The sequence below is a fragment of the Amblyraja radiata genome, chromosome 31, assembly GCF_010909765.2.
Source record: "Amblyraja radiata isolate CabotCenter1 chromosome 31, sAmbRad1.1.pri, whole genome shotgun sequence".
NCBI lineage: Eukaryota > Metazoa > Chordata > Chondrichthyes > Rajiformes > Rajidae > Amblyraja > Amblyraja radiata.
Genome location: NC_045986.1, coordinates 31,433,299 through 31,458,826, shown reverse-complemented (window position 1 = coordinate 31,458,826; position 25,528 = coordinate 31,433,299). Strand labels below are relative to the sequence as shown.

General features: G+C 49.5%; 1 protein-coding gene across 2 annotated transcripts in view; it reads right to left on the bottom strand.

The window, feature by feature from the left end:
- trim62 (tripartite motif containing 62) overlaps positions 1-25,528 on the bottom strand; it is a 65,405-nt gene that overhangs the window by 26,101 nt on the left and 13,776 nt on the right. Inside the window, exons 2-5 of one of the 2 annotated variants that reach the window (XM_033048456.1) lie at positions 10,383-10,478; positions 7,347-7,603; positions 5,873-5,988; positions 2,330-2,881 (exon numbers count right to left, since the gene is read on the bottom strand). In XM_033048456.1, coding sequence (XP_032904347.1) covers positions 2,331-2,881; positions 5,873-5,988; positions 7,347-7,603; positions 10,383-10,478 — 1,020 coding nt within the window. In that variant the 3' untranslated portion in view covers position 2,330. Of the gene's footprint in view, positions 1-1,655; positions 2,882-5,872; positions 5,989-7,346; positions 7,604-10,382; positions 10,479-25,528 lie in introns of those variants that run through there. The other variant, XM_033048455.1, reaches the window with a different exon arrangement.

Here is a 25,528-nt window from a genome sequence, read left to right as displayed (position 1 = left end):
TCGTCTCTGACAGGTTGGTGAACAAAGGCAGGCTCTACATACCACACAACAACCTCAGGGCTTGTGTACCAGGCCAGAACCACCATGTCCAAATCGTTACTTGTGCCTCTCTCCTCTCAGTGTGGCCTTCATTATATTTTGATGGGGGAAAGGGAAAGAATGGGGATTACAGTCATTTTCGTAAATAGTATTTCACCCTAACTCCAGAAACAAATAAACAAAAAATAAATCACTTTTACATCAAATAGCAGCCGCTGTTGACTTATCTTGCACCAACAAATAACGTCAAAGTAGTAAAACTAATTATTAGAACTAAAATAAATACTCAAGAAAGAGGGGGGGGGGGGGGGAGGGGGGGGGGGATAATGATTCTCAGCAGCCCCAGGCTACTAGGCCTTGTCTAAATACTAAATAGTGAACCGTAGCCACAAATTCCCCGCCAGTTGCTGTCAATATGTCCAATGAGTAGCTTAGCTATACAGGCCAGAGGGCTCTCATGTCCGATCTCTCCATTTGTGGAGTGGTTGACCACAACAGAACTCAGTGCCACAGAAACGGAATAAAATGTTTATCAGACTCGACTCGTCACCCTTGCTGAATGTGGCAATGTTCTGTCAGGATTGGGACAGGTCGGTTGGGAAAGGTTCTGCAGCCAAACCTGTTACAGCAAAGGTCACGGAACCCAGGGCCCACGGAGCCATGTAGCATTGGAAGAGTTAAGGAATAGGGTGCCCACGTTACAAAACATGTCCACGGCTGAACCTTTACAAGAACAAGCATTGGGTGAGATGAACAGGAGCCAATAATTGTCACCTGGGTGTTAGTGAATGTGGCTTGGCCTTTCTGAACAGTGCACACTCCCTCTCACACACACACACACTGCACACTCACTCACACAGCACACACACTTACACAGCACACACACTCAGTGCACACTCACTCTCACACACACACACATTCAGTGCACACTCACTCTCACACACACTCACTCTCACAGCACACACACTCAGTGCACACTCACTCTCACACACACACACTCAGTGCACACACTCACACACACTCAGTGCACACTCACTCACACACACTGCACACTCACACACCCACTGCACACTCACTCACACAGCACTCACACACCCACTGCACACTCACTCTCACACACACACTCAGTGCACACTCACTCTCACACACACACACACGTACGCCACATTGGTGAATTGTCCATGTCCAGCTAGGTTGGGATCCCAGATAGTGGCCAGTGATCAGAGAGAAAAGCTTCATTCTGCAAAAGTCCAGGTTGAACCGAGTCCGTTCACTTGTACGCTGTGACTTTAGCATAGATGTGCAGCTGACAGTTCACACCGACACACAGTGTAGTGTCTGAAGAAGGGTCTCGACCCAAAACGTCACCCTGTCCTTCTCTCCAGAATTGCAGCCTGACCCACTGAGTGACTCCAGCGTTTTGTGTCGATCTTCGGTGCATCTGCAGTTCCTTCCTACACACAGTGTAGATCCAGTGTCGGGCCCTTCGCCCCGTCCTGAGATAAACGTTTAACTGTATCATGAGTGCATCTCATCCGATTAGAAATAAGGTTTGTGTTCACCACCCAATCCATAAACCAAAACAAATTAGAAGTGATATCATCGGCGACTCTGAAGCCCGTGATCATCCACGATTGCATGCAAACAAAATCCAAACTAGAAAATCTAAATCTAATAGAGAGGTTCCCAAATCACAGATGATAGACGCAGGTCCGGTCCCAACAACAAGGGGCGCAGGTTGTCACAGTCAGGTCTGTAGGGATTTTGCAGTCTGTTATTGGGTTGGGTTGGAATATCTGAGAGTAGATGTCCATATCCCACCACCCATTTGTAAAACCCACTTGCCCTTTCCAACAGAGGGAGTCACAGACTGAGAGAATACACTGCGCTGCAGAGAAAGGAAGGCAAACGCAGGCCCGGGGCACTTTCTACAAACCCCAAACCCTCACCTCCTGCTGGGTCATGGGTCGTTTGATTGAGGTCATCGATGGGCCACCACAGCAGCAAAAAAAGACAGAGAAAAATAACTATACCAACCCCAAATATAAAACCAAGGAGGCTGCAAAATCCAGTGGATGGAGATGGCCTCATCAACCCCACAGGGTGAGAGAGTAGGGGGGGGCTGAGGCAGGAATGTGGGGGGGGGACAACTGTGGAAGAGGTGCCACCAGGCAGTTTACCAGAGGGTTGTGATGGGTTAGTAATGCTGGTCACTGCTGCAGCTCCTACACCAGTTAAAGTGGGCTTCACCTTAACTAAGTGTAATGGACCGGGAGGGGTTCTGGTTTTGTTTAGATGCGGACAGTGTTGATGCGCAGAGGTTGGACATTCTTGCCGTTGGCGTGGCTCTGTCCCGGGCTGAAGTAGGGGACGTATTTCCCATTGAACTTCTCACGGAAGGTGTAGAGCCAGGACATGTCATCTGCATTGTAGAAGATGAGGAGGCCTTTGTCACAGTCAAAGTACACGCCAACCTTCTCCAGTTTGGACTTGACGTTGAGATGGGTCCAGGGCTCGGTGCACGCACTGTACTGATTGCCGTCGTGCATCACAATACAATGGAAGCCTCGCGATGGCTGGATCTGGATATTTCCCTTCCTGCTGACCGATTCCAGCGCCACGCCGATCATCCACTGAGTCTTCTCCGACACCATCACCTCCCAGTAGTGGACGCCGCTGTCAAAGCCGCCCGAGCCCAGGACGGAGACCTCCACATCAAAGCGCTTTGGGGAGTCCTGCATGGGCTGAGGATGGAGGTTGCCATATGCCACAATGGTGCAGTCATCAGAGAGGATCAGGCGCTGGTGTGCCGTGATGGGGTCCAGGGTCAGCGCGGCTGGCACTGCAGGCAAAGAGACAGAGACATCACTGTGTATACCAACCAACATGTTGCAAACATAGCGGCAGATTATTATCACGTGTACAAACGCAGTGAAAACCCTTTATGTGCTACACAATTAAATCAGATAATACTATACATGAATATAGTCAAGCCTCACACTGGTACAGCAGTACAAGCATCATCATCAATGTACAACCGTACAATCATCATCATACCGCAAGAAATGCAACACCTGTCCCTTCACCTCCCCCCTCGACTCCATTCAAGGTCCCAAGCAGTCGTTCCAGGTGCGACAAAGGTTCACCTGTATCTCCTCCAACCTCATCTACTGCATCCGCTGCTCTAGATGTCAGCTGATCTACATCGGTGAGACCAAGCGTAGGTTGGGCGATCGTTTCGCCGAACACCTCCGCTCAGTCCGCAATAACCTACCTGACCTCCCGGTGGCTCAGCACTTCAACTCCCCCTCCCATTCCCAATCCGACCTCTCTGTCCTGGGTCTCCTCCATTGCCAGAGTGAGCAACAGCGGAAATTGGAGGAACAGCACCTCATATTCCGTCTGGGGACCTTGCGTCCTTATGGCATTAACATTGAATTCTCCCAATTTGGCTAGCCCTTGCTGTCTCCTCCCCTTCCTTAACCCTCTAGCTGTCTCCTCCCACCCTCCCATCCGCCCGCCCTCGGGCTCCTCCTCCTCCTCCCCCTTTCCTTCTTTCTTTCCCCCCCCCCCCCCCCCATCAGTCTGAAGAAGGGTTTCGGCCCGAAACGTCGCCTATTTCCTTCGCTCCATAGATGCTGCTGCACCCGCTGAGTTTCTCCAGCATTTTTGTGTACCTTCGATCTTCCAGCATCTGCAGTTCCTTCTTGAACACAGCTGGAGGAACTCAGCAGGTCCAGTATCATCTGCGGGGTGCTCAATGTTTTGGGTCAGGACCCTGCATCGTAGAAACTAAAGGAACCCAGAGGGTCAAACAGCATGTGTGAAGGCAGGGTCTCTACCATTCTTTTGGCCCCACAGATGGGAAGGAACTGTATTAGAACGTTGCCACTAGGTGACACTTCACCATGGTATTGATGAGATCCATGGGGTCCAGACTTGGCAACTGGCAAAGATTGGCTTCTTCAGAAGATGTATAAAGTCATGAGAGGAATAGACTGGGAAGATGCACAGAGGCTCTTGCCCAGAGTATGGGGAATCGAGGACCAGAGGACATTGATTTAAGGTGAAGGGGAAACGGTTTAATAGGAATCTGAGGGGTAACTTTTCCACACAAAGGGTGGTGAGTGTATGGAACGAGCTGCCAGAGGAGGTAGTTGAGGCTGGGACTATCACAACGTTTAAGAAACAGTCAGACAGGTACACGAATAGGACAATTTGGAAAGAAAATATTTTGGAAATTAAGTCTTTTTCTAAATAAGGTGAATTGTAATAATGTTTGACCAGCAGGGACAGGCCATTAGCTTGGTAGCTGTGATAGACAGCTAAGCCATGAAAAATATTCAATATCTTTTTACTGTAGTGACGTGAATAGCAAAAGGTTTAAAGGAAACTGAGATTGTTTGCACAGACAATGGTTGATATCTGAAATGTTTTGTCATTATCAAAGATGTTGGGCGGAGTTGTATCCAAGCAGAGAACATCAACGTGGGCTGTGTAGACTGGAACTGCAGATGCTGGTTTAAACTGAAGATAGACACAAAAAGCTGGAGTAACTCAGCGAGACAGGCAGCATCTCTGGAGAGAAGGAATGGGTGACGTTTCGGATTGAGACCCTTCATCAGATTTGTGGCTGCATTAGGCAAGAGCCCCACGTGACATGTATGGTTCAGTTTATTGTCACGTGTACCGAGGTACAGTGAAAAGCTTTTGTTGCGTGCTATCCAGTCAGCAGAAAGACAGTACATGATTACAATCGAGCTGTTTACAGCCAGTTATTTTTCACCCCTTGTGCGTAGGACTATGCAACACCTGCTGCTGCTCCATCAAAGTTGTGTGGTTGCAGGTGAGGGATGACTGGTGTCTGGGGAAAGTGGCAGTAGTGTCGATTGCAAGCAGTCAGCATGGACATTGTGGTCTATGCTCTACAACTCTGCCAGTCTAGGAGTGTGGACAGCAACTGCCAGCAACTCCACAGAACTGTCCAATTCAACTTACAATTCTTCAGATCATTCCAGGTCTGGCTGATTTAACTGATCCAAACTATCCCCGTCCAATAAAGTTAGCAATCATATCTTCACACTGCAGCTGATAGAAACTTGGAAACTCCACAAGTGGAAATAGAACTTGGATGAAATGTTAATTGTAACGGAATATAGATATGTGGTGAATCTGATGCTGGAGAACAAAGTGGATCAGGCAGAGTCAGAGTCTACAGGGAAGAGCGAACTTAGTAACATCTGGCTTGGATTAACTACAAAAAAATATGAAGTAAAAATACATAATTGGAAGAGTGCCAATTTCAGTTGGGTAGAAAATAGATCTGGCCAGTCTAAAGTCGAATCTAAGCTTGGCAGTCAGAAGTGTTCTTGAACAAAGGGCAGCCTAACGGAGGATGGTTTGGGAACAATCCAAACACATTCCCACTCGAGGGAACATGAGGCCAAGCAACTCTAGAGCTCTCCAGAGGGAGAGGGAGAGGGAGAGGGAGAGGGAGAGGGAGAGGGAGAGGGAGAGGGAGAGGGAGAGGGAGAGGGAGAGGGAGAGGGAGAGGGAGAGGGGGAGGGAGAGGGAGAGGGGGAGGGGGAGGGGGAGGGAGAGGGAGAGGGGGAGGGAGAGGGGGAGGGAGAGGGAGAGAGCAGAAGGAGGATCTGTGAAGGACATCCAATTATAAAGATCAGAGAGACGTAGGCCATGTCCCTACTGTGTGTATGATGCTAGTATGTGGTCAGTGGGCTGAAGGGCCTGTTTCCGTGCTGTATCTGTAATGTAAAGCACAGCCACCCATGGCTCCAGTCCCTGTCACACACTAAGACCATTGCCCAGGGCTCACCTGGTTGGATGTCTTGTAGCAAGGACTTCCAGATGGTGTACTGCAGTGGACCCATGTACTTGGAGGTGGGAAAGTCTTCATACGTCAGGTTGGTTTCATGGATCTTCCCCTTTAACCTGCAGGAATGAGATGGAGAGAAATCAGAATTTAACCCATGGGAAATGAACACTGGAACCCATCCTGGACCCCAGAGTTCAAAACTTCACTCCTCAGTCTCCAGTAACAGGCATCATCTGATCAACAATCCAATCACATTCATGTTTCTTCCAATCTCACCAGTTCTCTTAAATCCAGACACACACTTGGATAATAGTTTCTGAATCCACATTGGCAGGCACATGGATAACAAAGGCTTAGAAGGGAATGGGCCAAATGTAGATGTGTGGGACTCGTGGAGACGGGACACATTGGCTGACGTGTCCACGTTGGGATGAAGGTCCCGCCTACCTGCTAGATCAGACGTGGCATGTTTGGACAAATGAAATTTGGATGGACGGACGGATGGGTGGGTGGGTGTGTGTGTGTGCGTACATATGCACACACATACATATATACACACACGTACATATACACACACATACATATATACACACACACGTACATATACACACAATATACACACACATATATATATACACACACGTACATATACACACACATATACACACACACACACATACATATATATATATATACACACACACACACACATACACAAATAGACAATAACAGTGCAAACACATGTTCGCAAGGCTATAGAGTTTGGAGCCACGTTGGAGGTTGCAGTGTTTGCTTGTCCATGTTGGAGGTTGGTACTTGGAGGAGGGGTACAGTGGTACAGGCTGGGTGTCTGCTCTGTATAACTGCTTGCTCTATAAGGGTGGCACGGTGGAGCAGCGGGTAGAGCTGCTGCCTCAGATCGTGACCACGGGTGCTGTCTGTATGGAGTTTGTACATTTTCCCCATTGACCGCGTGGGTTTTCTCCGGGTGCTCCGGTTTCACCACACCCCAAAGATGTACAGGTTTGTAGGTTAATCAGTGTGGACGGGGATTCCTGGTCAGTGCGGACTCGGTCGGTCAAGGGGCCTGTTTCCGCACTGTATCTCCAAACTCGGTTGAGTTTAGTTTATTGTCACGTGTACCGAGGTACAGTGAAAAGCTTTTTGTTGCGTGCTAACCAGTCAGCGGAAAGACTATACATGATTACAATCGAGCCGTCCACAGTGTACAGATACATGATAAGGGAATAACATTTAGTGCAAGGTAAAGTCTGATTAAAGATAGACTGAGGGTCACCAATGACAGTAGTTCAGGACTGCTGACTAGCTGTGGTAGGATGGTTCAGTTTGAAACTAAACTCAACTCAAAGACTGAAAGAAGTAGCTCGGGGAAAGGGCTTCACGGCTTGCAGAGAGCTGGCATGGATTCGAAGGGCTGAATGGCCTGTGTGTCCAGTGATGAGGAGTTGCCTACCTGTCCAGGGTGGTGTTGATACCCTGCAGGAAGAGCAGCTTGTCTGTCTCCACCAGTTTCTCCTGCAGGATCTGCATGCCTTCCTGCACCTCCCGCAGCTGCAGGCTGTAGCGTTGGATCTTCTGTTCGATGTCAGTCAGTGTCCGCTCTGTGTCCATCTCCAGTTCCTCCAACATCGACTTCTGCTTCTCCTTCAGGAAGCGGTGGAGACAGTCAAAGGCCTCGGCGATGGTGGCCCGCAGGCTCTTGGCCGAGGACTGACAAAGATGCAGAAACACAAAACTCTCAATTAGTCATTCAGTTTAGTTTAGAGATACAGCGCGGAAACAGGCCCTTCGGCCCATCGAGTCTGCGCCGACCAGCGATCCCCGCACATTAACCAATACACACACGAGGAACAATTCACAATTTTTATCCAAGCCAATTAACCTCCCAACCAGCACGTCTTTGGAGTGTGGGAGGAAACCGGAGCACCCGGAGAAAACCCACGCAGGTCACGGAGAGAATGTGCAAACTCCACACAGACAGCACCCGTAGTCAGGATCAAACCTGGGTTTCTGGCGCTGTGAGGCAGCAACTTCTCCTTTAACCAGCTGCCAGAGGCCAGGAAAACACAGCCAGAACAAGCTAAGAATAGAAGCCTTTTTTAAATTTAAATTAAACAAAAAGCCTTTAAAAACCTTTCCAACGACCAGTGGGAATGGAATGTTTAAGAAGGAACTGCAGATGCTGGAAAAATCGAATGCTGGAGAACTCAGCGGGTGAGGCAGCATCTATGGAGCGAAGGAATAGGTTGAACTAGCCTGGTTTGTTTACACATGGCTCACCTCTGGAACACCTCCACCAACGACAGCTGTTGGCAGATGTTGAGGCGTTTCATGTGCCACATCTGTTCCTCGCCAGGCCATAGAGTTCCAGTTTCTTACAGGCGGGGTTGTGCACACGAGCAGACTGGGCTGCGCCTACGTTTGTCCCTGGTCAGTGCGTGTGTGAGAAGGTCCATCCTCAACCCCATGACCCACCAGCTAGGGCGGCACGGTGGAGCAGTGGGCAGAATTGTGGTCGCAGCCCAGACCATCACACAAACCAAACTCCCTTCCATTGACCATCCATACCTCGCATTGCCTCGGCAAGGCCAGCAGCATCATCAAGGGCCAGTCGCACCCCAGCCACTCCCTCTTCTCCCCTCTCCCATTGGGCAAAGAGGTACAGAAGTGTGAAAATGCAAACCTCCAGATTCGGGGACAGTTTCTTCACAGCTGTTATCAGGCAACTGAACCATCCTGCCACAACCAGAGAGCGGTGCTGAACTAGCATCTACCTCTTTGGTGACCCTCGGACTATCCTTGATCAGACTTTGCACCAAACATTATTCCCTTATCATGTATCTGTACACTGTAAATGGATCGATTGTAATCATGTATTGTCTTTCCGCTGACTGCTTAGCACGCAACAAAAGCTTTTCACTGTACCTCGGTACACGGGACAATAAACTAAACTGAACTGCTGCCTTGCAGCGGCAGAGACCCGGGTTCAATCCTGACTAATGTTACTGGTTTCACCAGCATTTTGCTGGTTTATCATTTCAGATCAACATTTCTTCAGACTGAAGAAGGGTCTCGACCCGAACCGTCACCCATTCCTTCTCTCCACAGATGCTGCCTGTCCCGCTGAGTTACTCCAGCACTTTGTGTCTATCTTTAAACCAGCATCTGCAGTTCTTTGTTTCTACCAATGTTTATTTTCTGGGTTAAGCCACAAAGTATGGCCATCACGCACGCACACACACACGCACGCACGCACACGCGCACACACGCATGCACGCACACACGCACGCACAACGCACGCACACACGCAAGCACGCAACACACGCACGCACACACACGCACGCACGCAACACGCACGCACACACACGCACGCACGCACACGCACACACGCACACACACGCACACACACACGCACGCGATGTCAACGAAGGTACAGTGAAACCTTTCTACAGAGTATGTGTGATAAAAACAGAGAATGGCGAGAAGATCAGACAGACTTTGCCGGGAACTAACCAGCGCTAACGTGTAAGGCCGGTGACCTCTCACAACAGATGGCCTGGTGCTGTATCACTAGACCGCAGCTGGCACTACATGTGGTGGCAGGGTGAGAAGGTGCATGGAATGTTTTGTTGAGGCCTGCACGCAGAATCTTGCACGCCTGGTGTGGGAATCAATCACGACCCCCATCACAAGCACAGAGTTCACAATCATTCACATCCAGGCTCAAATTACACCCTGAGCGTTGCGGATCTGTGGAATTCTCTGCCACAGAAGGCAGTGGAGGCCGATTCACTGGATGGTTTCAAGAGAGAGTTAGATTTAGCTCTTAGGGCTAACGGAATCAAGGGGTATGGCGAGAAAGCAGGAACGGGGTACTGATTGTGGATGATCAGCCATAATCATATTGAATGGAGGTGCTGGCTCGAAGGGCTGAATGGCCTCTACTCCTGCACCTATTGTTCTATGTTTCTAATAAGTATGTTTTCACTGGAGCAAAACTGATCGAAGAACCTTCTCAACACTTAAATATCTTGCTGGTCGTTTGATTCCCGACTTGTGGCCAATTCCTGTGTCCAGAGATGCCGAGGCATCTGGAACAACAGCGAACGAGACTCCTGGTAGGAGAGCTCCGGGAGGGGAAGGTTATACTATACGAGGAGCCCGTGTCTCTCTTTATCCACTAGGCAGGCAGGCAGGCACACACGCTCGCACGCAGGCAGGCACACACGCACGCACGCCCTTTGATCATGCTAGGTGCTAAAGCCCTGTAATGCCCAAGATCCATTGTGGAATTTCAACTATCATCCCAACAATGACATCAAAACACAAAGTGCTGGAGGAACTCAGTGGGTCCGGCAGCATCTGTGGAAGGAATGGACAAATGTGGTTTTGGGTCGGGACCCTTCATTGTATTTAGGAATGGTGGTGTGGGCAGGAAGCTGGAACCTCCAGTTCATGGGAGAAAGCTCATTCATGAGTCGATGCTTACCTGGGTCTCGGAGAGTTGGCGCTCGAGAAGCTTCAGGGCTTGATTATGGCCGAGCTCGCTGTCCTGCAAGGCTTCATACTGCTCCTTCAACTCTCTCTGTAACACAAACAGACCAGACATGTAGCAGTTGGTCAGTCGATCACTGGGGAATTAGGTTGGCGGTGCGGATGTGGGGGGAGGGGGGTAACAGGGTGGTTCTGAGTCTGTCAGTGAGATGCACATTAATACTAATTACTGAAGTGTCCAGACTCCATTCTCCCCCCCCACCCACAATTTCATAGCAAAAGGAGTTGAGTCTAGGAGCAGGGAGGTTCTACTGCAGTTGTACAGGGTCTTGGTGAGACCACACCTGGAGTATTGCGTACAGTTTTGGTCTCCAAATCTGAGGAAGGACATTATTGCCATAGAGGGAGTGCAGAGAAGGTTCACCAGACTGATTCCTGGGATGTCAGGACTGTCTTATGAAGAAAGACTGGAAAGACTTGGTTTATACGCTCTAGAATTTAGGAGATTGAGAGGGGATCTTATAGACACTTACAACATTCTTAAGGGGTTGGACAGGCTAGATGCAGGAAGATTGCTCCCGATGTTGGGGAAGTCCAGGACAAGGGGTCACAGCTTAAGGATAAGGGGGAAATCCTTTAAAACCGAGATGAGAAGAACTTTTTTCACACAGAGAGTGGTGAATCTCTGGAACTCTCTGCCACAGATGGTAGTCGAAGCCAGTTCATTGGCTATATTTAAGAGGGAGTTAGATGTGGCCCTTGTGGCTAAGGGGATCAGAGGGTATGGAGAGAAGGCAGGTACGGGATACTGAGTTGGATGATCAGCCATGATCATATTGAATGGCGGTGCAGGCTCGAAGGGCCGAATGGCCTACTCCTGCACCTAATTTCTATGTCTATGTTTCTATACCAGCTCCATCCTAAACACTGAATGCTGAGGAATTGATTCTACTCAACATGATACCATTTGTTTTCCACGTCACAGAGAAAACGGGTAGAGCTGCTGCCTCACAGCGCCAGAGACCCGGGTTCGATCCTGACTACGGGCGCTGTCTGTACAGAGTTTGTACGTTCTCCCCGTGACCACGTGGGTTTTCTCCGGGTGCTCCGGTTTCCTCCCACATCCCAAAGACGTGCAGGTTTGTAGGTTAAGTGGCTCGGTATAATTACAAAGGCCCCGTTTCCGCGCCATATCTCCAAACTAAACTAAAAAAGGCAATTCTCATTGAACATTGGTTTAAACAGAATTTACACTTTCTTCCAGTTGGCTTTGTTAGGAATGGAAAAAGAAGCAAATTTTAAAAAGACAGCTGAGAAGAAAATAATTTATGATCCTAAATTTTCTGCCTGATAGAATTAGATTCAAATGTTGCTCTTAAGGGGAATTGAACAGATACCCAAGGAGACCTGTGCAGATGGATGGAGGGAATTAGAGTGGGAATAGTTCCAGTAGGAGAAGCCTGGGCCGAATGGCCTCCTCTCCTGCTGGAGCAACTCTGCAGCTCATTCTGTGGCACCTTGGGTGCAGGATCCAAAGTCAACAAAGTACTTTTGAAGGTCAACGTTATACTTTGTGTGTGCGTGTGCGTGTGCGTGTGTGTGTGCGTGTGCGTGTGTGTGTGTGCGCGTGCCCGTGTGCGTTTGTGTGAGAGAGAGAGGGAGGGAGGGAGGGAGGGAGGGAGGGGTTGCTCAAACAAAAATAAAAAGCAAGAGAGCGAGGTGAACAGAGAGGGAAAGAGAGAAAATGAAAAAGAGTGAAAGAGAGAGAGAGTGAAAGAGAGAAAGAGAGAGAGAAAAAGAAAAATAGTGGAAAAGAAAGCGTGAAAGAGAGAGAGAGCACAGATGAGAGCATAATAAGTGAGCAGGAGAGAAGCAGCTAGAAAAATAAAGCTACCGACTAGTTCTTGGCATTAGCAACAAGCCCAGCATTGTAACTGTGGTCACAGCTGACTGCTCCTTGCTAGTTGCTCCAAGCCGACCCCTCCATGCAGGAACAATGAGAGAGCTATTCCAGAGGCACACACCTGCACACGAGCTGCCTCCCACAAGGCAGGCCCCTCATTTACTCACTCTCCGCACGTTCCCACTGAGGGAAGGTTGGAATTCTGCCCACTTTATTTTGGGATTTAAAAATCTTTCATCCAAGAATCCTCCAGTGAATTGTATTATGCTGGGATAGAATTGTGTAAATCATCCCATCAGGGCATGCAGCGTGGAGAAGGGCCCTTCAACTTACTGCACCCACTCTATGCCCACCTACACTAATGCCATTAGGTCTGCATCTTCTGTGTCTTCCTGTCCACTCTAATCCCTGTCTAAGTGCCTTTTAAATGTACTGGGACCATGTGATCCCACCACAGATCTGGCTGTCAGTCATTCTCTATCCAAGTCTTCCTCTAAAACACTCCTTCTTCACACCTTAAACATAGAAACATAGGAGCACGAGTAGGCCATTCGGCCCCTCGAGCCAGCCCCGTCATTCAATATGATCATGGCTGATCATCCAAAATCAGTACCCCATTCCTGCTTTCTCCTCATATCCCTTGATTCCATTCGCCCCAAGAGTTAAATCTAACTCTCTTCTCTCTTGAACATCCAGTGAATTGGCCTCCACTGCCTCCTGTGGCAGAGAATTCCACAGATTCACAACCCTGTGCCCTTGTTTTTGATACCCCAGTGGTGCAGCGGGTAGAGCTGCTGCCTCACAGTGGGTTCGATCCTGACCCAAGGTACTGTCTGTTTGGAGTTTGCACGTTCTCCCCGTGACCTGCGTGGGTTTTCCCCAGCTGCTCCAGTTTCCTCCCACATCCCAAAAACGTGCAGGTTTGTGGGTTCATTGGTCGCTTAAAAAATTACCTGCAATATGTGTAGAAAGATGAGAATATTATTTATGTAGATCTAGTGTGAACGGGTGACTGGTGGTCAGCATGGATTCAGTGGGCCAAAGGGCCTGTTCCCATGCTGTATCTCTGAAGTAAATGATTAAAAGATTCTGGCTATCTACCCAACCTATGCCTCGACACAACAGTACATTACTGTCAGGAAATCCTTCAGCTTCCTTTGTTCCAGGGCCTAGCCAATCTATCCTCCGATCCTTGTGAATCCTGGTGAATCTCAACATCATCTCCTGTGCACTCACATCCTTCCTAACTATAGAAGGTCCATGGATGCTTCCGATCGTGTCACAGCTAGAACTGTCACACTGAGTTACTCCAGCACTTTGTGTCTACCTTTGTTGTAAACCAGCATCTGCAGTTCCTTCCTCCACCTTCCACCTGTCCACAGGTGCTGCCCGTCCCACTGAGTTACGCCCCTGTCCACACTCGATGCGGCCAGTGTTTTGTGAAGTTGCTTCACCTCAGGCTGCCTTCAGCCAAGACAAACATTGCAAGGCAGCTTGTTCACCAGTTTGATGCCTCCAGCTGACATGTCTAATGGTCCTGACCTCCCACAAGACTCTGCATCACCAGTACTTCCAGCCAAGTAAGACACGCCAACTGGCCGGCAGCTGGGAACAATTACACCGGCTAATTGAGTTTGGAGTCTCCACCGCTGATCTGTGGGGATCAGCCACGTTTCATCCTTCCTTCCTTCCAAGGTCCAAGTACATCTCACCAGCCTCCCTCTCCATCTCCTCCAGCACCTTGACTGAAACAAAGCTTCTCACTCCCTGGCTGCAGGGGTCAACTTACACAAACACGAAGATTAGATGTCCGAAGGAGGGGAAAGTAGCATGTAGATACAAGGAACTGCAGATGCTGGTTTACACCAGAGACAGAGACTGACAGAGTGCTGGAGTAACTCAGTGGGTCAGGGAGCGTCTCTGGAAGAAAAGTATAGCTGATGTTTTGGATCTTGACCCTCCTAAGCGCCTTGAGTATTAGAAAGGCGCTATATAAATCCCATCCATTATTATTAAAGACCGGTTCCCGACCTGAAACGTCACCCATCCTTTTCCTACAAAGATGCTGCCTGACCCGCTGAGTTACTCCAGCACTCTGTGAAACGTCACCTATCCATGTTCTCCACAGATGCTGCCTGACCCGCTGAGTTACTCCAGCACTCTGTGAAACGTCACCTATCCATGTTCTCCACAGATGCTGCCTGACCCGCTGAGTTACTCCAGCACTCTGTGAAACGTCACCTATCCATGTTCTCCACAGATGCTGCCTGACCCGCTGAGTTACTCCAGCACTCTGTGAAACGTCACCTATCCATGTTCTCCACAGATGCTGCCTGACCCGCTGAGTTACTCCAGCACTCTGTGTCCATCTTCATTGTAAAGCAGCATCTGCAGTTCCTTCCTCGTACAAACCACTGCTTGAGATGGTGCCCGCAGGTCAAAGACCACGGCAGGTCCACAATTGGCAGAGATGGCTAACGCCGTCTCTCTCCGACTCCAGTCCTTGCATTGACTCCTCGAGACCAACATCACTGCCTTCACATCGTGCCGCAACCACACAGCGGTCCTGAACTAGTATCGGACTATCTTTGATCGGACTTTACCTTGCACCAAACGTTATTCCCTTATCATGTATCTGTACACTGTAGGTACACAAAATTGCTGGGGAAACTCAGCGGGTGCAGCAGCATCTATGGAGCGAAGGAAATAGGCGACGTTTCGGGCCGAAACCCTTCTTCAGACTGATGGGGGGTGGGGGGGGGGAGAAGGAAGGAAAAGGGGAGGAGGAGGAGGAGCCCGAGGGCGGGCGGATGGGAGGGTGGGAGGAGACAGCTAGAGGGTTAAGGAAGGGGAGGAGACAGCAAGGGCTAGCAAAATTGGGAGAATTCAATGTTAATGCCATCCGGACGCAAGGTCCCCAGACGGAATATGAGGTGCTGTTCCTCCAATTTCCGCTGTTGCTCACTCTGGCAATGGAGGAGACCCAGGACAGAGAGGTCGGATTGGGAATGGGAGGGGGAGTTGAAGTGCTGAGCCACCGGGAGTTCAGGTAGGTTATTGCGGACTGAGCGGAGGTGTTCGGCAAAACGATCGCCCAACCTTCGCTTAGTCTCACCGATGTAAATCAGCTGACATCTAGAGCAGCGGATGCAGTAGATGAGGTTGGAGGAGATATAGGTGAACCTTTGTCGCACCTGGAACGACTGCTTGGGCCCTTGAATGGAGTCGAGGGGGGACACTGTACACTGTAAATGGCTCGATTGTAATCATATATTGTCTTTCCGCTGACTGGTTAGCTCGCAACAAAAGCTTTTCACGGTACCTCGTTGAGGGTGAGGTTCAGGAATCCCCCCCCCCCCCCCCCCACCCCCCCCACCCCCCACCCCCAGCACCAGAAGACTGAGCTGATATATCTGGTACTCAGTGTGACTAACACACCCCATTGGCATCTTGACTCATTAACCTCCTGCTAGTTCACACCTGTACATTTCCATGGCCAATATTAACATCTTTTTTTGCGTGCAAACTCTGACTCATTCCCACATCCAGTAAAACAACAAACACCGGTTTGGAAAGCCCGCCGAATTCTTGATTAATATTTCTTCTAATTCAAGTGGTCTCTGGGCACATGACAAGCCCTGTCTGTACGGAGTTTGTACGTTCCCTCTGTGGCCCGCGTGGGTTTTCTCCGGGTGCTCCGGTTTCCTCCCAAACTACAAAGACGTGCGGGTTTGTAGGCTAATTGGCTTTGGTATAAATGTAAATTGTCCCTAGGATAGTGTTAGTGTGTGGGGATCGCTGGTCGGCGCGGACTCGGTGGGCTGAGGGTTCTGTATCTCTAAACTAACAGCGATGATTTAGCCCACCCTTCTCCGAACTGAGAGAATCCAACTGAAGTCTGAAGTGAAAGGCAGAGACGACAACGTTGCCAATCAGAGCATGTTTATGAGGCAACGGTCTGGCAGCAAGGATGATGAACAAGGTGAGAAGCTGAGGCTCCAGCAGGTGTTACTGGGCTCGGTACATAGCTGCCTCTCTGGGCTAACACTCCAGACCATTAGACCCACAGGTGCCCCAACCAACAGGGCCACACGTTTGCCATGAATTACCACTCCTCAAAACTACTGATTTTTAGACAAAAGAAAATCTGGAGCAACTCGGCGGATCAGGCAGCATCTCTGGAGAAAAGATGACGTTTTGGGTCGAGTCCCTTCTTCAGACCGAGAGTCGGGGAATGGGAAACGAGAGATATAGATGGTGATGTAGATAGATATAGAACCTTCAGCAGTTCCTTCCTACACAAAGAGTGAAAGGGGAAGATGGCCTGAAGTGAATCTTCTGCCATTGTCAGCTCACTTGCCCCACAACTTATTCAAATAGAATTGAACCTGCAACACTTGGTTAATTCTGGCTTTAGTAGCTGCTTGAGTTTGGAGCCAAGAGCTACAACGACTACTAATTCAAGGCTGGCCAGGTATTCTGTGTTGCAGCAGGTCTCAGCGGATCCAATGGTTCTGGAAAAGTGCGAGTCTCTCTTGCTGCCGATTGATGCCACATGGAGTGCAGATACAGGTCGGCAACAACAGTGATGTGGCCAGCTCCAATGCAGGCAGCCAACACTACACATACCCAACGGGAGAATGTCCGTCACAGGCTGAACTCCTCACACCTGGTGGAACTACAAACTGGACCGGTGATGTGGGCTATGGGGCTTAACACCGGCATCTGGTCTGGGTCTTGTACCGGCCCACAACTCAAGGCCGTGCGGGTTTGTAGGTTAATTGGCTTCTGTAAATGAGGATAGAACTAGTATGGATGGGTGATTGCCGGTACAGCACAGACTCGGTGGGCCGAAGGGCCTGTTTCCACACTGCATTTCTAGAGTTATCTCAAGGAATCTAAAGATAAGCAGCCATGAGACGTTTCTGCCACGACCTCACCCTGTGAGAGTGGATCATCACTGCAGCCCAGATGACCAAGGTGCCGACCTTATGCTTCTGAAGAACGTCACCCATTCTTTCTCTCCAGAGATGCCACCTGACCCGCTGAGTTACTCCAACGTTTTGTGTCTATATTTGACATTAACAAATGACTTGAGCGTTTCCTGCTAACAGGGATTTTCCCAACAGTTGCAACATTGACCTGCAGAATATTCCGGCATGCTGCTGCTCAGATTCTAGCAACAAAGGCCTTTGACATTGATATCGATCAAGTATGCACTGACAAGGCAGGAGCAGGTTTAAATAGACCCAGCTTCAACCCCCACCCACAGATGGATGATACCCACTCGCCCCAGCTTCAACCCCCACCCACAGATGGATGATACCCACTCGCAGAGAGACAACGGAGGAGATCCTTGTAGTTTAGTTCAGACACAGCGTGGAAACAGGCCGTTTGGCCCATCAAGTCCCTGCTGACCAGCGATCCCCATACACTTGTTCTAACCTAGACAATTTACAGCAGAACCTACAAACCTGCACGTCTTTGGAGTGTGGGAGGAACCCAGAGAAAACCTACGCAGGTCACAGGGAGAACGTGCAAACTCCGTACGGACAGCACCGTTAGTCAGGATCGAACCCGGGTCTCGGGCGCGGTGCGGCAGCAGCTCTACCCGCTGCGCCACTGTGCCGCCCTTTTCTGAAAGGTTCTGGAGAATAATCATGGCAGAAGAAGAGAAGCAAAAGGCAACGAATCCCAGATTCACCACCCTCTGGTGATGTCAATGATACACCGAGATAGTAACGGTGAACTTGTACACTCTACTGCTTTCCTTTCGTGAACCAAATCTCCACACAAGCCATGCGTTTATTTTACACGCATCACACAAACGTACAACCATTTGCCTTTATTTCCAGTCTTAAAGATGCTCCCAGAACAGATGAAAGTTCAGGCCATTCATTCAATAAGAGAGAATAATCTTCAATGAAGCCATTTACATTTAGTTTGGTGTTTATTAAGTTTATTCCTCTTCCAGCTCACATGCTGACATGATGCAAATTCAGTCCAGTTCATGACACAAACGCTCCATATATATTTGCCTGGTCTTTGATGAAGTACAGGAAGGCAGTGGAAACAATGGCAATATCTGGACCCTTGCCCAGCTAGAGCCAAGGGCAATGTTCACCCAGCCAAGATTCTGCCTTCATATGGGTGGCGAAATAGTTGAAGGAGACATACCAGATATCAGAAACAACAAATGAGTTTTGGCCACGGAACAGGAGGGAGCACTTGGTACTTGGAATAGAAAAGCCCTGGGTATCGAACCACAGAACAGGCAGCATTGCATAGGATGGTGGCAAAGCAGAAGAACTGCAGTAGGTATGGCTATGGGAGTGAAGACCAGTGATGAGAGTCGAGGCGGGGACCCGGAACACTAACAAAGACACGTTTACAGATGAGAGCAAACATATTTGTAATAGGTCACCTGACATAGAAACCACATTCACTGCTGGTGCGTCATCAGTTCAGTTCATTGTCACGTGTATCAAGATCTGGTGAAAAATATATAATGAGCCACGTATGGTGAGCGTTTGTCGGCACTGGGCCTGTACTCGCTGGAGTTTAGAAGGTTGAGCGGGTACCTCGTTGAAACTTACAGAATAATGATAGGCCTGGATAGAGTGGATGTGGAGAGGATGTTTCCACTGGTGGGAGAGTCTAGGACCAGAGGTCACAGTCTCAGAATTAAAGGGCGCTCTTTTAGAAAGGAGGTGAGGAGGAACTTCTTTAGTCAGAGGGTAGTGAATCTGTGGAACTCATTGCCACAGAGGGCTGTGGAGGCCAAGTCAGTTTGAGGCAGAGATAAACAAATTCTTGATTAGAACGGGTGTCAAGGGTTATGGAGAGACGGCAGGAAAATGGGATTAGGAGGCAGAGATCAGCCATGATTGAATGGTGGAGTAGACTCGATGGGCCGAATGGCCTAATTCTACTCCTATAACTTGTGAACTAGAACCTTACCAATGATTCCACAACTAGAGAGCAGTCCTGAACTATCATCTCTCATTGGACAGCCTCAGACTATCTTCGATTGGACTTTGCTGGCTTGCACTAAACATTAATCATGTCATTCCCTTTGTCCTGTACACCAGGTCAGAGGACATAGGTTCAAGGTGAAGGGGACATTTTTTTAATAGGAATCTGAGGGGCAACGTTTTCACACAAAGGGTGGTGGGTTTATGGAACGAGCTTCCAGAGGGGGTAGTTGAGGCTGGGGCTATCCCAATGTTTAAGCACACATAGACAGGTACATGGATAGGACAGGTTTGTAGGGATATGGGCCAAACGCAGGCAGGTGGGACTAGTGTAGCTGGGACATGTTGGCCGGTGTGGGACTAGTGTAGTTGGGACGTGTTGGCCCGTGTGGGACTAGTGTAGCTGGGACATGTTGGCCAGTGTGGGACGTGTAGCTGGGGCATGTTGGCCGGTGTGGGACTAGTGTAGCTGGAACATGTTGGCCAGTGTGGGACTAGTGTAGCTGGGACATGTTGGTTGTGTGGGACTAGTGTAGCTGGGACATGTTGGCCGGTGTGGGACTAGTGTAGCTGGGACATGTTGGCCGGTGTGGGACATGTAGCTGGGACATGTTGGCCGGTGTGGGACTAGTGTAGCTGGGACATGTTGGCCGGTGTGGGACTAGTGTAGCTGGAACATGTTGGCCAGTGTGGGACTAGAGTAGCTGGGACATGTTGGTTGTGTGGGACTAGTGTAGCTGGGACATGTTGGCCGGTGTGGGACTAGTGTAGCTGGGACATGTTGGTTGTGTGGGACTAGTGTAGCTGGGACATGTTGGCCAGTGTGGGACATGTAGCTGGGACATGTTGGCCGGTGTGGGACTAGTGTAGCTGGGACATGTTGGTTGTGTGGGACTAGTGTAGCTGGGACATGTTGGCCGGTGTGGGACTAGTGTAGCTGGGACATGTTGGCCGTGTGGGACTAGTGTAGCTGGGACATGTTGGCCGGTGTGGGACTAGTGTAGCTGGGACATGTTGGCCGGTGTGGGACTAGTGTAGCTGGGACATGTTGGCCGGTGTGGGACTAGTGTAGCTGGGACATGTTGGCCGGTGTGGGACTAGTGTAGCTGGGACATGTTGGCCGTGTGGGACTAGTGTAGCTGGGACATGTTGGCCGGTGTGGGACTAGTGTAGCTGGGACATGTTGGCCGTGTGGGACATGTAGCTGGGACATGTTGGCCGGTGTGGGACTAGTGTAGCTGGGACATGTTGGCCGGTGTGGGACTAGTGTAGCTGGGACATGTTGGCCGGTGTGGGACATGTAGATGGGACATGTTGGCCGGTGTGGGACTAGTGTAGCTGGGACATGTTGGCCAGTGTGGGACATGTAGCTGGGACATGTTGGCCAGTGTGGGACATGTAGCTGGGACATGTTGGCCGGTGTGGGACATGTAGCTGGGACATGTTGGCCGTGTGGGACTAGTGTAGCTGGGACATGTTGGCCGGTGTGGGACTAGTGTAGCTGGGACATGTTGGCCAGTGTGGGACTAGTGTAGCTGGGACATGTTGGCCAGTGTGGGACTAGTGTAGCTGGGACATGTTGGCCGGTGTGGGACTAGTGTAGCTGGGACATGTTGGCCGGTGTGGGACTAGTGTAGCTGGGACATGTTGGCCGGTGTGGGACTAGTGTAGCTGGGACATGTTGGCCGGTGTGGGACTAGTGTAGCTGGGACATGTTGGCCGGTGTGGGACTAGTGTAGCTGGGACATGTTGGCCGGTGTGGGCAAGTTGGGCGGAAGGGCTGTTTCCACACTGTCACTCTATGACATCGTGAACGGCTCGACTGTAATCATGTATTGTCTTTCCACTGACTGGTTAGCACGCAACAAAAGCTTTTCACTGTACCTTGGTACACGTGGCACTAAACGGAACTGATTTGGGATTGAAGTTGGAGAGGCAGGAATGCGATACTGAGTCCTCCATCTCCGTCACAAATCCACACCTGTTTTACACTCGGCCACAGAGTTCCAGGAACTAACCAAACCGGACCAACCATATCCATTGACTGAGAACTTCACCTTGCTTTAACGAGAACAAATTAAAGAAATACCTTTATTGGCAGCATCAGCGATCATATGCCAGGCTGAACCAAAATAGAACAGAAAATGCCAGGCACACCATTAGCTAAATAGCACAACATTCACTCACATTTCAATTCATTAGTTCATGTGATAGAGGCAGAATGAGGCCATTTGCCCATCAAGTCTACACTGCCATTCTATCATGGCTGATCTATCTTTCCCTCTTAACCCCATTCTCATCATTACCCTGGACACCTGTACTAATCAAGAACCGACCAATCTCGGCCTTAAAAATATCCATTGACTTGGCCTCCACAGCCTACTCCTGCACATTCAATGTTTCTATAACCACCTACCTATCTACCCGTACAAATCATTGGATTGGGAGTGATGCAAATGTTCTGCAGGCTCATTAGCAACTATTTATCACAGTAACTTTGTCATCAGGAAAGAGACTGCACGCTTTCTTTTGAAAATTAATCCTTCTCTAAAAAGCGCAGTGGAGGATCTGACACCGTGCGTAAAGGGATGATGGGACCACCACAGGAGGCGGAGAAGCTGCCAGCCCAGGATTCGCAAACACCACTGCGGGAGGTGGAGGAGCCTGAAGTCCCACAAACAGATACTTCCCTAAAAAACCATCAGGTTCTTCAAGGAAAGACAGAAACAAAAGCCCAGAGTAACTCAGCGGGTCAGGCAGCATCTGTGGAGAACATGGATAGCTGACGTTTCACAGAGTGCTGGAGTAACTCAGCGGGTCAGGCAGCATCTGTGGAGATCATGGATAGGTAACGTTTCAGGTTGGGGCCCTTCTTCAGACTCAACCCAACCCAAAACGTCACCTATCCATGTTCTCCACAGATGCTGCCTGACCCGCTGAGTTACTCCAGCACTTTGTGAAATGTACACCAGGTCAGAGGACATAGGTTCAAGGTGAAGGGGACATTTTTTTAATAGGAATCTGAGGGGCAACGTTTTCACACAAAGGGTGGTGGGTTTATGGAACGAGCTTCCAGAGGGGGTAGTTGAGGCTGGGACTATCCCAATGTTTAAGCACACATAGACAGGTACATGGATAGGACAGGTTTGTAGGGATATGGGCCAAACGCAGGCAGGTGGGACTAGTGTAGCTGGGACATGTTGGCCGGTGTGGGACTAGTGTAGCTGAGACATGTTGGCCGGTGTGGGACTAGTGTAGCTGGGACATGTTGGCCGGTGTGGGACATGTAGCTGGGACATGTTGGCCGGTGTGGGACTAGGGTAGCTGGGACATGTTGGCCGGTGTGGGACTAGTGTAGCTGGGACATGTTGGCCAGTGTGGGACTAGTGTAGCTGGGACATGTTGGCCGTGTGGGACTAGTGTAGCAGGGACATGTTGGCCGTGTGGGACTAGTGTAGCTGGGACATGTTGGCCGGTGTGGGCAAGTTGGGCGGAAGGGCCGTTTCCACACTGTCACTCTATGACATCGTGAACGGCACGACTGTAATCATGTATTGTCTTTCCACTGACTGGTTAGCACGCAACAAAAGCTTTTCACTGTACCTTGGTACACGTCACACTAAACGGAACTGATTTGGGATTGAAGTTGGAGAGGCAGGAATGCGATACTGAGTCCTCCATCTCCGTCACAAATCCACACCTGTTTTACACTCGGCCACAGAGTTCCAGGAACTAACCAAACCTGACCAACCATATCCATTGACTGACAACTTCACCTTGCTTTAACGAGAAACAAATGAAAGAAATACCTTTATTGGCAGCATCAGCGATCATGTGCCAGGCACTGCCACCGCAACAGACTGGTGGCTGAACCAAAATAGAACAGAAAATGCCAGGCACACCATTAGCTAAATAGCACAACATTCACTCACATTTCAATTCATTAGTTCATGTGATAGGGGCAGAATGAGGCCATTTGCCCATCAAGTCTACACTGCCATTCTATCATGGCTGATCTATCTTTCCCTCTTAACCCCATTCTCATCATTACCCTGGACACCTGTACTAATCAAGAACCGACCAATCTCGGCCTTAAAAATATCCATTGACTTGGCCTCCACAGCCTACTCCTGCACATTCAATGTTTCTATAACCACCTACCTATCTACCCGTACAAATCATTGGATTGGGAGTGATGCAAATGTTCTGCAGGCTCATTAGCAACTATTTATCACAGTAACTTTGTCATCAGGAAAGAGACTGCACGCTTTCTTTTGAAAATTAATCCTTCTCTAAAAAGCGCAGTGGAGGATCTGACACCGTGCGTAAAGGGATGATGGGACCACCACAGGAGGCGGAGAAGCTGCCAGCCCAGGATTCGCAAACACCACTGCGGGAGGTGGAGGAGCCTGAAGTCCCACAAACAGATACTTCCCTAAAAAACCATCAGGTTCTTCAAGGAAAGACAGAAACAAAAGCCCAGAGTAACTCAGCGGGTCAGGCAGCATCTGTGGAGAACATGGATAGCTGACGTTTCACAGAGTGCTGGAGTAACTCAGCGGGTCAGGCAGCATCTGTGGAGAACATGGATTGGTGACGTTTCACAGAGTGCTGGAGTAACTCAGCGGGTCAGGCAGCATCTGTGGAGAACATGGATTGGTGACGTTTCACAGAGTGCTGGAGTAACTCAGCGGGTCAAGCAGCATCTGTGGAGATCATGGATAGGTAACGTTTCAGGTTGGGGCCCTTCTTCAGACTCAACCCGACCCAAAACGTCACCTATCCATGTTCTCCACAGATGCTGCCTGACCCGCTGAGTTACTCCAGCACTCTGTGAAACGTCACCTATCCATGTTCTCCACAGATGCTGCCTGACCCGCTGAGTTACTCCAACACTCTGTGAAACGTCACCTATCCATGTTCTCCACAGATGCTGCCTGACCCGCTGAGTTACTCCAACACTCTGTGTGATGTACAGAAGAATCAGCAGCAAATACGTGTATAAACAAGGAGGTGAAATGGACAAAGCAAATACCCCAATGCAGATGACCCGGAAAAAACCCACAGGGTCACAGGGAGAACATGCAAACTCCGCACAGACAGCACCCATAGTCAGGATTGAACCTGGGCCTCCAGTGCAGCAGCTCCACCCACCCCAAAGACGTGCAGGTTTGTAGGTTAATTGGCTTCTGTATATTGCCCCTGGTGTGCATGCAAATTATCACTTGGCATCGATCACTCGATGGGCCGAAGGGACTGTTTGTGCTGTATCCTTAAACTAAAGTATAACTTGGTTGCGCAGATACTGCAATTAGCTTCAGAGACCCGGCGAACTCAAGGGGCAGCGTATGGGGAAAGAGAACTAAATGAGATGAGGATTAGGACTGGGATAAATGAAGCTCCCAGCCAAGACATGATTGGGCTCTCCTTCTGCCAAACACAGTGCAGGAGTGGAAACAAAAACTGGAAGGCCAGGTGCTGTGGTGAGTCACCTGTCAGACAGGTAACCGAGAGAATCATCTCGCATCTCTGCATCTACCCCATACACTCACCGTTCCTGCAGTAATTATACATTCACCACACCACCCTCCCCGACTCGGGAATGACTTTTAATGCATTACGTCTTCAGTATAAAATACCAACATATCTGGCATTTTTTACCTAATCGAGAAAAACTTGCAAAACCGCAAAGTCAAATCACACACAACACACCCTTTACCGTGTTCTTTGCATAAAATATATATATAACAAAGCTTGGAAAATGGCCAAAGATAGACACAAAAAGCTGGAGTAACTCAGCGGGACAGGCAGCATCTCTGGAGTGAAGGAATGGCTGACGTTTCGGGTCGAGACCCTTTGTCTGCAGAACGGTCTCAACCCGAAACGTCACCCATTCCTTCTCTCCAGAGATGCTGCCTGTCCTGCTGAGTTACTCCAGCAGTTTGCGTCTAAATCGGCATCTGCAGTTCCTTCCTGCACATTTGGAAAATGTCCAGTTTCAATGGGAATTCTCTCATTCCATTTACATTCCTTCACAACTTGTCCTGCCTTTCTAAATTAAAATATGCAGAAATAATCCTGTTTGACTCTGGTTTCCTATTTCACTGCACAGTTCCAGACATCTAGACAGGTGCAACACTTCCGCCCAGCAAGGCTGCCAAAGCCACTCTCGACCCTCCAGTCTGGGAGGTGTTGGTGTTTACTAATATAGACTGTGCTGCCCTGCCCTACAAGCCCCGGCTGGGTCTGTGTATCTGACCCCAG